Here is a 15,978-nt window from a genome sequence, read left to right as displayed (position 1 = left end):
TGAAATCTGCAGTATGCATGAGAAATCAATAGGATCAAAAAAGAAACAGTTTAAAAAAAATCAATTTAGTCCTATAACTAATAAATGTTCTAATTAAGAAACAGTTTGGAAAACGTATTTCCTTGAAGGGCTGTATTGTGTCCTCTTTCAGTTAACTCAACTTTCTTTGGAGAATTGTACCAAAAAAAAAAAAAAAAATCTTTGGACAAAACAAAAAATCCATAATGCATAGCCTCATGATCATGGTTTGGAAATTGAGAAACAACAGCTTTGGACCTCGTCGATATCATGAACGAAGAACAAATTATGATAGCTTTTATAAATATACAATGATTCGAATCATTATTGTTAAGTAATTAGGCTATTTTGTTTTTCTGACCGTTTGGATTGAGCTTATGCAAAACAACTTATGCAAGTAAATAAATTTTTTATTTATAATTCATAAGCCTGGTAAGGTAGTTTTTGAAAAAATAACTTATGAAGATAAAGTTTTCGTTACCAAAACATATGAATTAATATAAAAGCTTATTTATTTGCATAAACTATTTTTTATAAGCTCAATCCAAACGAACGAATAATTGATAAGTTACCTTATAACATGTAGTTAGTAAGCCGACTAATAGTTAATAGCATATAAGTTAATTGATTAAATTTATTGTGTTAGATAAAATTAACGGTTGAACTAGTTTATAAAAAAATGATAAAAAAAAATATTTAATTAATATCAATTTTTTTCAATTAATACTACATGAGTTAAATTGAGATATAAAATGGTAAGTTAATGCTTTAAGCTATAAACTACTTGAATTAACTTATAAAAAAGCGAAATAAATTAGTAAAATTAAGTTATAAGCTTGTGAGAAAGTGACGGTTATCTAACAAACTTTAATCGTGAATTTTGAAAAACCACGCTTCAAAGCTTCTTTGTAATAGTGGTGTGTTTTTCCATCTTAAACGCAGTTCCAAACATGCTATTCATTCTATAAAAATTGCAATAAGTACAAGTATCATTTATACAATTGAGTTGTTGCATTTTCTATGATATAAGTATAACTAAACTAAGAATAAAAATCTAACATCCATGCATTCATGCTCATATGAGCACAAACATTGGCAATATGGAAATGAGAATCCACGTGTTTTCTTTTTCATTCAATTGCAGTCTTACAGATCATTTTTTATTTTATTTTTGTTGGCTCAATATGAAAGTTAGTCCAATTTTTTTTTTGGCATAATACGAGGATCCACTATCTTTGGTCTCAAGAATGTCCAAACTTTTTTCCAATAATGGTTCACCTTAGACAATACTCACAAACACCTAGTTATTGACATATATAATTTAATGTTCATACCGACCAATTTAAGCTTATGGAGATAAGCAAACATAGATTTTGAATATAAAATTGTTTATGTTTGAATACATTTATGTAAAAATAAGATGAAAAATAAATTTCCGTGTGACAAATCATATTTAGACTCGAAAATGCAAATTCTAACTTCAAGTTAATTCAATTTTAGAGCAAAATCAATTCTACTGAATAACAACTATACATTTCGAAATCAATTTTACACATTTTTAAAATCAATTTTGACTAATCTAAACATGGAACCGAACATAGGTGTAGAGAATAACATGGCAACAAAAAACAAACAAACGTTACTCATTAAATTTTTACTAGCATTTTAGGAGCTAGGATTTGTAACACAAGTAAATCAATCCAATCCAATCCCATGTTGCTAGCTACGAATACGCAATTAGGGAATGAGTTGAAAAATGTGACCCAGCATGAGTGAATGATTCTAAATTGGGAAATTTCAATGATGGAATTATGGAAATATTAATGAGAAGCTTACTCCAATGTGCCATATGCCCATATCACGACTAATGACTATCACGGTATCTGGGTCCTACTCTCTTACCGTCTCTAGTGCTATGTAAATAAAATAGTTTATAGTACTCCCTCCGTCCCGGAATAATTGACCCATTTTCTAAAAAAAAGTGTCCCAAAATAACTGACCCATTTCAATTTTCAATACAACTTTCATCATTCCCAATACAATATAACACTAAATAATACTACTTTTATCATTCCCAATACAATATATTCCACTTTCCCCTTTATTTATACATTTTTCTTAATATGTGTGAAAAACAAAATTGTGTCAATTAAATTGGGACGGAGGTAGTAATATATATTCCCTAAGTTCAAGTAATGCAAGCAAGAGAATAATCTTGATTAGATTCCTTTGCTAAAATATTGGGTCCCAGTACCTTGTGATGGAACCTCCTTGTGACAGTAATCTTGGTCTGCCTTTTGGAAATTTGTACAATATTCTAAGCACATTGTTCTATTCTATCATGACTTATTTCAACTATAGCATGATGAGTACTAAGCATTTTGAACAATTCAAATCAAATTCAGTCATTATTATCATAGCAGCATATATGTCTTATTGGATATGCTTGTCTTTTAACTGAGTAAAATCGAATATTTAACTGTTTAAGTGTGTCATCGAGGAAACATTAGGCATGAGTCTGAGTTGGCTTATGTGGGTGGGATGCATTGATATTTGATCGGTATAGTTGCAATGATAGCACAAGGAAGAGACACGCGAAGGAGTTAATTAATTTACCAAAAAGATGACACAAGAATTAGAACAAAGAAATGCAATTGTTGACAAAATACTAAAGCAAAGCTTTCTCGTAAAACTTCATAAAAATAAAAAGGGTTAAATATGTTTTTAGTCCCTATAAATATACCAACTTTTTGTTTTAGTTCCTCTAAAATTTTCCTTCAACTTTAAGTCCCTCAAAATTTTCCATCTTCACTTTTGGTCCCTCCTTTAAAGTAAACTCATATGTAGAATTCATATTTTTGAATAAAATTTTGCAGAAAAATTCATAATATTATAAGAATCTCTCCCAAAAAAATTTAGAATTTTTTAACAAAACATGAATTTAATATGAATTTTTATATTTTTTATGGTTAAAAATTCATATTAAATTTATGTTTTGTTAAAAAATTCTAATTTTTTTTTGGGAAATATTTTTACAATATTCAACACATTTCTGCAAAATTTTATTAAAAAATACAAAAATTAACTTAAAAATAGGGACCAAAAGTAGTGATTGAAAATTTTATAGGGACTAAAAGTTGAAGGAAAATTTTAGAGGGACTAAAACGAAAAGTTGGTATATTTATAGGGACCAAAATCATATTTAACCCAAATAAAAAAGGTTTCTTATAAAAAAAAAAGTACTAGTATCCTGGAATTTTGTTGAGTATGGTACACAATATTGCATTGTTATTTTATTTTTATATTTAATTATTCAAAGATGAATTTAAATTTTAAATAAAACCTGTTTTACAGTATATCGGTATCCAACAAAAAAATCAAGGTACAAAAATAAGTTTCCAAAAAAGAGGGACTAATGAGATCAATCATAACATATTCTAGGAACAATTAGAACAAGTTTTTCTGGATAATTAAACACTTCTCTTTTAGCATTAACTACTCAAATCATAAGCTTCACCCAAAAAGAAGGTGGTAATCACTAGTTGAAGTCTGAGATAGATTAAGGGGCTATTGCCAATGTGTCCTTACAATGAACTTAAGAGGTGGTCAATTATCCACACCTTCTATAATAGACTAACTTAATTATTCTACCAAAGGTCTAATTAGAATCTACAGAAAGAGGTTCTTGATGCATAAGAGGCTAGAAGAAGCCTTAACTTGATTATGAATGAGGCTATGAACCATCACTAATAGGAAACTAAGAGCAAACCAAAATTTTACCTCATACCCCCTTAATTGCACCTCTACCCCAACAGTTTGATTCTAACCCAATCTCACCTTATGAATGAGGCTATGGACCATCACTAATAGGAAACTAAGAGCAAACCAAAATTTTACCTCATACCCCCTTAATTGCACCTCTACCCCAACAATTTGATTCTAACCCAATCTCACCCTTAATTTTTTTTTCTTCGAAAAAACCACATTGTTTTAAGCAGTAATTTGATGTTAATCCGATTTTGCTATTTTGTTTTGAAAAACCTCATTATTTTGATTACTGCTCTTCTCCAGCACAAAACGCTCGCGCCCAGCTGGAATGCCGAAAATACCCTTGCGTTAGTTAAGTAATGCAGGGGTAAATTGGTAATTTCAGTTAGGCGCGAGCGAAATGTGCTGGACGAAGAGAAGAAATCCATTATTTTAAGCAATCTGGACAAGTATGTCACCTCACGGCCTCACTAAGGCGCTGGTATGGCCCATTAAAAAAAATGGAACGTATTTTGTGTACCAGCAACCTCAATATTTGAAAATGGCGGTACACAGAGAGAAAAAACATAGAAAAATGCACTTCCCCATAAAAAAACACTCCCTCCCAACTGAATGGACGAAAGTACCCCTACGTGACTTAAGTCACGTTAGGTACGTTCAACGTGAGTTAACTCACGCTACTTTGGCTGGTGGCGTTACTTACATTACACTCTTTTCTGCACCACATAAAACACGTTTTTGGGACGGTTTGAACAATAGTCAGATGATAAAACTTGTTTTTTACATGTTATCCATTCCCCCTATAAATACCCTTCCAACCTTCACCATTTCTCACACCATTGATTCTTGAGACCTTTTAACGTGACATTAATGCACCGAACCTTGAACAACTGAGGATTTCCACCGTTGAAGTGTATGCAAACACTAAACAAATTGGTCATTGTTTCAAATCTACACCATAAAAAATTAAACAATCAATGAAAAATTCATTCAAACATTTCATCAAACACTTGGAATGCAAATTATACGTAAACCCTAAAACTCATAACTACAACATAAACATGCAAACATGTAAACAAATAAGCAATATAAATCATTTACATGTAACATTGAATCATTTCTTGCCAAAAAAATCAAAATTTAAACAAACCCTAAAACTAAAAAAATTCTAATTTAAGAGGAAAAATCTAACATATAAACATAAAAAGGTTAATAGTGTTAGATTATGAAAACTTACTTGCTATTGGAGTGTTGTTTGATTTGAACTTGGAATTTTGGATTTGGGTGATTTAAGGGAGATTTTGGAGATTTTAGATGTGAAAGAGGAAATGAGAAAATGATATTTTAGAGGTTAATGGAGTCTCCGTGAGCTTAACTCACTTGATAAATTTATAGCCGCTAGACTATTTGATTTATTTACATTTAAGGTAAATTTCTTTAGCCGCTAGACTATTTGACTAAAAAAAATGTTAGTGAAAGTTGACTCAGTTATTAAATGGCGGAGCCAGGATTATTATAAAGTCTGGGCAAAAAAATTTGCAACACATTTATAGGGGTTTACATAATTGCAAGTAAATAATCAAAAATCTAAAAAAATTGCTCAATTTATAGGGGTTTGTATAAGAAATTCAAGGAGATTTACATAAGAAATTGCAAAAAAAAATGGGCCGGAGCCCGGGCAAGTGCCTTTAATTCTAAGTGTACCTATACTTGATAAGAACGGTCGTTTAATTTTCGGTTTCATCGTAATAGTTGCCAATGAATGTAAATATTAATTTTTACGTTTGTTAGTATGTTATTCATTCAATATTCACTTCACGGCCAAATTTTATAACACTAGATTTTTTTTTTTTTTTAGGGATAACAGTAGATTTTTCTTGAAAATTGCCTATATATAAATGTGAACTACTGACTTGATTAATTAATTAAGTTACACCTTCTAGTTGATGGATATGGCTATGCATGTGATGCATTCATCCTGTACGTACGTCCTCGTTTTCCATTCTTGTTATTAATCATATGCAATATATAGAACTTCCACAGAAAATTTCTGGTTAAAAAACCTCTTTACAGTCTATATATTTTGGAGGCCTCCTCAACCCGTTTGGCATGGGAGTTAATTTTCGTTGTACCTTATCCACATTATTTACACTCCTGTAGTCATGTTACCCTCTTTTAAGCAAATAGCTGAGACTTTGTCACTAGTTTTTTTGAACAAGACTTTGTCTCTAGTTACCTTACCACGTGATAGTTTGTGTTTGATTAGTAGAAGCATTAATGGATGGATGGCTATATAGACACATATATCTTGGCCGGCAATTATACTATACCACTCCCTCATGCAAATTAACAGTGTCATGGCATTAATCAATGATGACTTACTATATGCTACTGTTTGTTTTATGTCTTTTTTTCTTGTTTGTTGTTAATTTCTGTCTAAAATTCTGTTTGGTGGGGTTCATTCTTTTAAACCAAATTTTGATTATTGGATAATTTGTACTTGAGTGATGAACCCTAATTTTGTTTTTAGCAGCAAAAAAAAAAGATGAACCCTAACTTTGAATTTTTTAAAATAAGATATTTTGATTGAGCCTTGTTGGTCATGCCACGTAATTATTGTGTTTATACATCAACATGTAACACTTCAACGTCTTTTAAAAAAAAAAAATCTAACACTTCACACATAGTAAGTGTTTTGAGAGGAAAAGGAGTAGATTTTTTTTATAACAACAGTACAAACATTTTAAAATTTAAAGCACCAACTAAGAAAGAAAATCAATAAATAATTTTGTTCTAAAACGGTGTCCAAAATCAAGCACAATATAGACCATACTAGACGTGCAACTAATTCATTAAATAATACATAAGATTGGGGAAGAATTTTTTCCCAATATTTAACATGTGTAATCACAATATTTATGTGTAATCACAACTTTGTCACATGTATTTTGATCATCTGAACAAGATTAGACGATTTATATTCTAAGTTTGATTTATAAATCTTCAAAAGTTAATATCCATTTTACGTCTTTATTGTTTGATTTTAATCGAACGACCATGATGTATGCAGTCCCACAGTACATCTAATCCAAATCCATAGAGAGAGAGAGAGACAGATTTTTATAAACGATCAAGACTTGGTTTCAACCTTACCTGCTCAAGGTGAGGGGTCAATGAAACAACAACAAAGCAAAGCAAAGAAAAGCTCGTGGCAAAGGAAAAAAGTTATATAGCTAGTTAAGAAAAAGCCTTAAAAAAAGCTGATTTCATAAAGCAATACTACCTTTTTCTCTCTCTTCATTCCTTTCCTCCTTCTGTTTTTTTGCCATTATCACCTATCATCTTTCTTTCAACGAATAAAGCTGAAATCCCACTCACTATTACAAACTTCACCACCACCAGCTGTACTGTACCTCACTGCAACAGGTTCTCTGAATTTATTGGTTTTTCTTAGCTTATTATAGCTCTCTCAAACCACTCCACCCATGTTAGATAACACAGTTAATTCCTCTTCTGATGCCACTACTGCTTTTGCATTATCAGAAAATGGGGGTGCTAATAACAAAAGAAAAAGAAGACCAGCAGGCACACCAGGTAACATATCACACAAATTAAGATTACTTTCTTCCAACTTAGTTTTATTTTTTAACCTTGTTTTGTGGGTGTGTTTAGATCCAGATGCTGAAGTTGTGTCTCTATCACCAAAGACTTTGTTAGAATCAGACAGATATGTTTGTGAGATCTGTAACCAAGGGTTTCAAAGAGACCAGAATCTTCAAATGCATAGAAGAAGACACAAAGTGCCATGGAAATTGTTGAAAAGAGAAACAACACAAGGATTAAAAAAGAGAGTATTTGTTTGTCCAGAACCAAGTTGTTTGCATCATGATCCATGTCATGCACTAGGTGACCTTGTTGGAATCAAGAAACATTTTAGAAGAAAACATAGTAATCATAAACAATGGGTTTGTGACAAATGCAACAAAGGTTATGCTGTTCAATCTGATTATAAAGCACATATCAAAACATGTGGTACCAGAGGACATTCGTGTGATTGTGGTCGTGTGTTTTCCAGGTTTGTGTTCTGCTTTCTTTTCCATCTTTCACTTTCTCATATTGTTCTTCATTCCAAGTTTTCCATCTTTATTGTAGATAGTTTCTTTTCTCTTTTTCTCTCTCTTTCTTTTTCGGTGTGTGTGTGCGTGTGAGTGAGTGTGTGTGTGGTTCATCATTCATCAAATTCAGGTCACTGCTGAAACCAATTGACTGTGTTTGTTAACGGAAACCAAATTAATATTAGTATTTTACTACTTCAATTATACTATATTATATTATTTGATTATTCTTCTGCAGCTACCTTCCTAGGAAGTCAAACCCTAAAATTTTATATTTGAGAGTGAAACAAAAATTCTTTTAAATCTCAGATACCCTTTTTGTAATTAAATTCTCATCTTCTTAGGTTATCATATTATTCTTCATATATTTAAATAGTACTATTTTGGAAAGTTAAATACATAAGCTGAAAATTTTAACATTATGTTTTGAAATTTTGAATATATGATATGATTATGAATACAGCCCACCCACCCCCTCATCATTATGCAGGCTTTGCAAATTGCCTGTAAGAGCCAGTATCATTAATTAGCTACTAGCTAGCTAATACTATTATAAGTTTATGGACTGTATTATTACCTATCTGCATTTTTTATCAATAAACCAAACAAGGTACTAAAATGAATCATATGTAAGAAAGAAGACTTAATTTGTACTAGTGGAGACCCTATTTGATCATTCTGTCTTATTTAATTAATTAATTAATTAATTACTTTTCCCATGAGTCATGACCCAGATCTTTGATTAATTAATTTTTTTATAAACATATCTTTGTTTGACCATGTTATTTTTTAAGATGAAATAGCTATAACAGGCATTAACATATATAATATCACAATCTAGTCATATAATCTAGTTATTAATATATATAGGCCTTGATTGGATAAACAGTTTGTTGAATTATGTGATTATATAACATAGATGCTTATTATTCATGTGTTTATGTAGAAACTTTTTTTATAAAATGAAATAAAGTCAAATTATGTATAAACTTTTTTTTATAAGATAAAATAAAGTCAAATTATATTTTCATACAGGATATACTTAATCTCTTTTCAAAACTATCATCATGATGAACTTCATGAACACACTTAAAACAGTTTATAGACATGTTATTATAAGTTATTTTTACATGCTCTCTCAAACGGTTCAACAGTTCTTAGGACTGTAGTAGGTAAACTCATAAATAAATCCAAACAGACCTATAATATATGGTTATTGACTTAAAGTTACATTTGCCCTTTGATTAGGGTGGAGAGTTTCATAGAACATCAAGACGCATGCACAATCAGAGGAAAGCACCAACCAGAGTTCCAAGCAACAACAATGCAGCCTGCATGTTCTTCTAGAACTGCTTCAAGCACAAGTCCATCTAGTGAGGCAAATTTTAGTATATCAGCACCATTACAAGGATTACCAGTGCTTCCAAAACCACCTGATAAACCATTATCAGCACCTACCTTGTTAACTAATTCAGATACACAAAACAAGCCTTCCACTTCTCATCACCACCATAACTTAGAACTTCAACTCTTACCTTCCTCTATAAACCCTCAAGTAGAAAAACCAAATTCAAACGATCAAAACTACGAAACACACTTGAAACTTTCAATAGGAAATAATGAGTCAGAGAAACAAAGGAATGATGTATCCACATTGGAACTAGCAAGTTTGAAAGAGTTTACTAGTGAGGAGCTAAAGTTGGCAATGGCAGAAAAGGCTTATGCAGAAGAAGCTAGAAAAGAAGCTAAACGTCAAATTGAGATAGCTGAAGTTGAGTTTGAAAATGCTAAAAGGATAAGAAAACAAGCACAAGATGAACTTGGAAAAGCTGAAGCTTTGAGAAAACAAGCTATTAAGAAGATAAGTAACACTGTTATGGAAGTAACATGCCAAGCTTGTAAGCAACAGTTTCAATCTTCAACTTCTGGTGTTCCATCAGAAGAAACATCCATTGTTATGGGTTACATGTCCTCAGCCACCACAGAAGGGGAAGCAGAATGACACAAACATCTGCTTCAAGATAAATTAAAGATGATATATTGCTGGAAAAGTTAATTTACAATAAGTCATATGGTTCTTTCTTTCCCTATTCTTTTTTTCTTTCTTTTGTTTGACTAGCTGAAATTGTATTACTTGAAGAAGAAAAGGTTCATATTCTTTATTAATATGGTTGTCGAGATGCAGTGTTTACTGTTTAGCACTTTAGGGGTTTGATCAGTCTCTGACAGCTATTGAACAAGGTTTGCTTTAAATGTTTTGCAACTTTTTTTCATTGGTTTATTGACAGATTCATTGTTCGTTTGTTACTATGTTAAAAAGATCAAAATAATATGCGAGGTTAGCTTTACCTTTATGCCTAATTAACCGAGTTACATTATCGACAACTTTGCTGGGTGCATAGCTTAAATTGCCATAGCTCATTTCCCGGTCGTCTAAAACATTTTGAAGGCCATGTTCTAATCTTGAGTATGAATTGATATGTGTAGGAATTTGGATCTTTAAAATTGGCATGTACAAAAATTTGATCCCTTAATCATAGTGAAGGCCTCAAAATTTATGATTTATTGATATAATAATAAATTTTATTAAGTTTTGAAACCTTAAACATTTTTATTTAGTGTTATTAGAAAAATTTAGACCCTCAAAATTTTGAGACTTTGAGCAATAGACCATCTTGCACACCGGCTTTCCTGGCTCATTTACGCTGTGAATCTTTATATTGCAAAATAATATGGTAGAAATTGTGATTGCAATGTCATTGATAAGTTTCGAGAACAAAATGTCATAGAGAGACCTCAATATTCTTTATATTATTGCTGCAACTGCAATTGCAATTTGAAATTAATCTTGGGAGGGTTCTTTATATTGTTTCTTCAAAATTAATTATATAAATACCATTTTTTTTAATGTATAAAAAATACTAGTTGGAAAACATATACATTCTGTGGCTTCTAACTTGAATAGGAATTTAGATTCTAATTGAGGATCCGACTAGGAAAACAAGTGGGAGGATATCTACAACAAAACGACAAATCTGTTTGCGGGGACGATTATATGTGGAAATATCCGGTATGGATTATTGGATTATACGGTTTATACATTAGAGGCAATGCATGCATGTGGTGAGGAAGAAAAGAGAATCGTTTGTTGTTGTTTTCAGAAAAAATTGAGACAATATTATTAATGTTGTTAGACTAAAGTATGATTTCTTGTTATGTCTTTTTTTGCTAGCTAGAGCATATGGACCCTTTATAATATATATATATATATGAATGACACATGTGACATTCATCTGGGTGAATAATGGCAGTGGTTTGGTTGGGGACCATTTTATTTTTCTATACAATATATAAGAACCGAAGAAGGGGCTATATATATACCCCCCTTTTGATTATGAAATTGGATGAGAAAAATAAAAAGATATAAGATGGCAAGGTCATTATCAATGTGTATGTATGTGTTACTTTTAAATGCGTATATATATAAAGACAGACCATGTTTTTCAGTGCCACAGTTAAAATAGGCATTCGTCCCTCTCAACATAAACAAACACACACAAAGCTCTAAAGAGGCACATGCTTTTAACAGAGAGGTTGCAGTGTCAGCAGCATACCATAGGGGTCGTACAGTATAGTTGCTTTTTCATTAAATAGTTGCAATTGCAAAATGCCATGGAGCCCATCTCCACATTGTTCACATAATTTCGACCAGATAAAATAATATTAGTAGTTTTTTTTATCTTAATTTTAGATTATAATTTATTGTTTATAATTTGTTTATGTCATTTTTGTTCTTTTTAATCTATTTGCATATAAAATTTCAAGAATCAAAATGTCTGTTTGGTAGTGGAACACTGACTTCCGTAAAAATAAAGATGCATGGTTTCCTAGTTTTTATTGTGACGTGACTTTGTGCAACAATTTTAAAAAAAGCAAGGTCATTCCAAACCGATATAAAATCCAAAATTTATATGAAAACATGAATGAAGGTTCATATATTTCACACAAAAAACTCATGAAATAAAACTGTACATTTCAATCTTAAAAATTTGTACCCAAATTTATCAACACAAAAAACTCATGAAATAAAACTGTAGATTTCAATCTTGAAAATTTGTACCCAAATTTATCAACAAAATGAGAATGATATGAAAAAAAAGATAAATTATAAAATCGTTATATGAAATTATGTTAAAAGACTATGAAAATAACCTTTCAACGGAGGAAAACAAAGTATTGGTAAAGCTTTTCCTTTATGTTTAGTTTGGATAAATGAAAGTAATTTAATGCAAAGAAAGAAAATAAGAGCTTTATGTTATCTTTTTCTTATTTGATTGCATGTAGAAAACAAGAAAAATAAAATTAATTTGGTTTCCCTTCAATAAAAAAATTAACTAGGTTTCATAAGTACTAAAATAGATAGTAAAACGTTGCAATGGCATATGATATGTTGAAACACCCAGCATTTTCTCATTTTATAACAAAATTAATACAAGATTTACAACAAAATTTTTCTTCTCAAATTTTGAAGAGTTAACCTTTGTAATTAATTTTATCCCTATTTAACTTACGGTTAAGATATTCTTTATCTTTATCATTGAAAACTCCAATACTCTAGGGTTTTAGTTGAGTACATATACATCATTTAATCATTTAGTGTCATGGCATTTTTTATATTTAATTATTTTAAAATTAATTAATATTTAAATTAATTTTACCTATAAGATTCTTGCATCCAATTAAATTTTAGGATATATCAAATAATTCTCATAGTTTATATCTCTATAAAATGTATAACTCTTAATTTTGATTATACAAATATTTTTAATTTAATTGGTAGCATAATGATCAACTTATTTAACAATTAAGGTGACAATAATAACTTTACTTGAAGTGCATGGCGTTAATTAAGGTACATCAAGAAATGGTTAATAGTGCATCTTATTGCTCCCTTATCTTATGATAAAAAAATTAAATTAAATGTGACAGTTATTTTTAGACAAACTTTTGGTAAATAATTAAGTTATTGTGAGATGGCGAGAGAATATATATTTTTTTTGACAGTCTATATTATTATTATTATTATTATTATTATTATTATTATTATTATTATTATTATTATTATTATTATTATATCAATCTCACGCTAAAATGACAATCATAGATAATTAATTTTAATTGGATTTTAAAAAATTGTCATATATTTGTCAAAAGGTAAAATAAAACAGATATAAAAACAATTTGTCGAAAAAACAAAATAAAAGACATATAAAAACAAAATTGAAAAGCATATATAAAATAAAGTATTTTGAGAAAGATTATATTTTATGGGACCAAAGTATACGAGGGTACCTTAATGATGAAGGCTGAAAATGTAGCAGGAAAGGAGGGGGGAAAGTGGGTGTGATTGTTCTTTGACAATTCAAACAATCAAAAGAGATAGAGAGGGCTTCTACAGAGTAGGGTTACCCTGTTGGTGTTTGGGACCACGTGCACCTTCTTCCCCACCTTTTAACGCACCCCGTTCCCTTTTTGGTTCTCTAGTGTATGGCCATGCCCCAAAGAGTTTGGCTCTATGCTCTCAATTAAATCATTCATAACTCTATATTAATTAACTTTAATGCATCTTATTTAGGTCGATAACAAGTAAACATATCTATCATCAGCTTACCACCTTTAGAAATCATTACATAAATTTATTGAATGATCCAATTTTAATTTATTGCCTACAAAGGTAGACTTGTGGGTTTTTTCTAGATTATCCTCTCTTATTTAGAGGGTATTTACCCCCTCATGATATCAACCAATCAAAATGCAATATACATTGGCAACATTAAATGTCAAATAAATGAGTAAATTTTTTCTATAAAAAAAAATCAATTTTAGGTAACTTTTAATACTTTTAATTTTTATTTAATTAAAGACAAGATTATATTATAGGTCCTTTATCTTATTTATTTGTAACACTTTGGTCCTTTATCTTTATTTTTTTCGGTTTAGGTCTTTTATCTCTCATAAAAGCACATATACATCCTTTTTCTCATTTTTTTATTGAAAAAATACATAATTTTTAAAAAAAATATATATTTTTATTAAAAATGAAAAAAAAAATCCAGAATAATGATGAAGATGTTCATCATCTCCATCTTCTTTCTTTGAATCTTCATCATCTTCATTGAATCAGAAAAAATTCTACACAAATATATCTCCAAATATCATGAATTAATGTTATGTTCACCTCAAATCTTCTTTTAAACACAAAAATCAAAACCCTATTGAAAAGAGATTTAGTTTCATCACAAAAAAAAAAATTAGTTATATAAATTATCACATATTATTATTATTTTCTAACTCAATATTCAAACCCGGCATAAAAATAACCCCAAAGTTGATAGCAGCTTTGCACATCAATTTTGTTGTTTCCAGAACAATCTTAACTTTTGTAAAGCCTAACTCTTCCGCCAGTGACTAAGCCTCCACCATCCGCCTTGCAACATTTGTGAAATTAAGGTTTTGATTTTTGTGTTTAAAAGAAGATTTGAGGTGAATATAACATTAATTCATGATATTTGTAGATATATTTTAGTAGAATTTTTTTATTTAAAGAAGATGATGAAGATTCAAAGGAAGAAGATGAAGATGATGAATATCTTCATCATATTTCTGGATTTTTTTTTCATTTTTAATAAAAATATATTTTTAGAAATAAAATTATGTATTTTTTAATAAAAATGAGAAAAAAGATGTATATGTGCTTTTAAGAGAGATAAAGGACCTAAACGGGAAAAAATAAAGATAAATGACCAAATTGTTACAAAAAAAATAAGATAAAGGACCCCAAATGTAATCTTGCCTTAATTATATTTAGTTGTTCAATCTTAATTAGACGACAAGACTGGATTAGAACAATTAAAATTTCACATCAAATTTCTTTAATCTGAATGTCCTTAAATTTATCCGTTACATTCATAAAATTTCTTCTTCCCATTTTGATTGTTCAATTTTGTCGTTCTAAACCGCCACATTTTTTCAATTTTCGTGAGAATCGTCGTCGTTCGTTTGATTCCAAATATCGTGAGAATTACCGTTATTTCCAGAAGCACGTCAGATATGGTGAGTTGATTTTTCTTTTTGATTTGATTTTTCTTGGTTGTGAGGTAGTTAATTATAACAATTGAGTAAGTCATCCGTTATACTTTAAGGATTGCTAGCAGGTGTTGCTGCTGTGATGTTTTGGGAGTTTGCTAGCATTTTTTTCGGTTGCTGCTGAAATGGTTATGTCACGAGGCTTTTGTTCTTTTGTTTGGACTTAAAGGCTTTGGCTGATAGTGGGGCAGGTCTATGCGTGTTAGCAGATTTTATTAGGTTGGCTACTTAAATAAAAAAAAAATCACGATACCTGACGCGGTTCTAGAAACAACGACAATTTTCACTATAATTTGAAACTGCAGCAGTTTGAAACGACAAAATTGAACAATCAAAATGGGAAGAAAACGAAAAAGAAACAAGAATTGATCAATAGGGAAGAATAAAGAAGAAATTTGAATGAAGGAGATGTTTTTGTTCTCACGTTCGGGGTTGTGGAATGGAAGAAAATTTATGAATGTAAGTGATGAATTTAAGAACATCCAGATGAAAGAAATTTGATGTAAAAATTTTATTTGTTATAAGTCTTGCAGTGTAAATTAATTAAGATTGAACACCTTAATATAATTAAATAAAAGAGTAAATTACACTCTTCTCCCCTCAAAGATTCTTGAATTACACTCCCCTCCCCTGTTATGTTAAAATATACACTCTCCTCCCCCCTTATTCCAAACATATTAGAAAACATTTCATTCCCCTCCCTTAAGAGAAGCTTGAATTACATTCTTCTCTCTTCTTATGTTAAATCTACACTTTACTTCCTCAATAATCTAGCAAAAATAAAATAAAATAATCCAACACACTTAAAAAAAAAATATCGCAGGTCTATTTTAACATAATCAAAATTTGAATACATATTTTTCGCTATTTTTTATTCACAATTACATTAACATATAATTTAAGCCCTATTATAAAATATGAAACAACCAAA

At 30.0% G+C, this 15,978-nt stretch overlaps 1 protein-coding gene and 1 long non-coding RNA gene across 3 annotated transcripts; both read left to right on the top strand.

The window, feature by feature from the left end:
- The first annotated feature begins 6,937 nt into the window (after positions 1 to 6,937).
- SGR5 (C2H2-like zinc finger protein) lies at positions 6,938 to 10,249 on the top strand. Of its 2 annotated transcripts, XM_085704692.1 has the most exons (4): positions 6,938 to 7,212; positions 7,330 to 7,380; positions 7,459 to 7,861; positions 9,150 to 10,249. In XM_085704692.1, the coding sequence occupies exons 3-4, from the start codon at positions 7,566 to 7,568 to the stop codon at positions 9,901 to 9,903; spliced, it is 1,050 nt and encodes a 349-aa protein (XP_085560818.1). In that variant the 5' UTR covers positions 6,938 to 7,212; positions 7,330 to 7,380; positions 7,459 to 7,565; the 3' UTR covers positions 9,904 to 10,249. The 2 variants fall into 2 exon arrangements, with proteins under 2 accessions (XP_085560818.1, XP_085560816.1); XM_085704690.1 differs by having other exon boundaries at positions 7,118 to 7,380.
- Positions 10,250 to 14,033: 3,784 nt separating this feature from the next.
- On the top strand, positions 14,034 to 15,652 carry LOC146932973 (uncharacterized). The gene is made up of 2 exons (XR_015008411.1): positions 14,034 to 15,014; positions 15,104 to 15,652. It is a non-coding gene; the product is annotated as an uncharacterized LOC146932973 (long non-coding RNA).
- Positions 15,653 to 15,978: the final 326 nt, after the last annotated feature.

The sequence above is a fragment of the Medicago sativa genome, chromosome 4 (assembly GCF_051527215.1).
Source record: "Medicago sativa cultivar Bolivia chromosome 4, Bolivia_mono, whole genome shotgun sequence".
Classification (NCBI taxonomy): Eukaryota; Viridiplantae; Streptophyta; class Magnoliopsida; order Fabales; family Fabaceae; genus Medicago; species Medicago sativa.
This window is presented reverse-complemented; position numbering and strand designations above follow the sequence as displayed.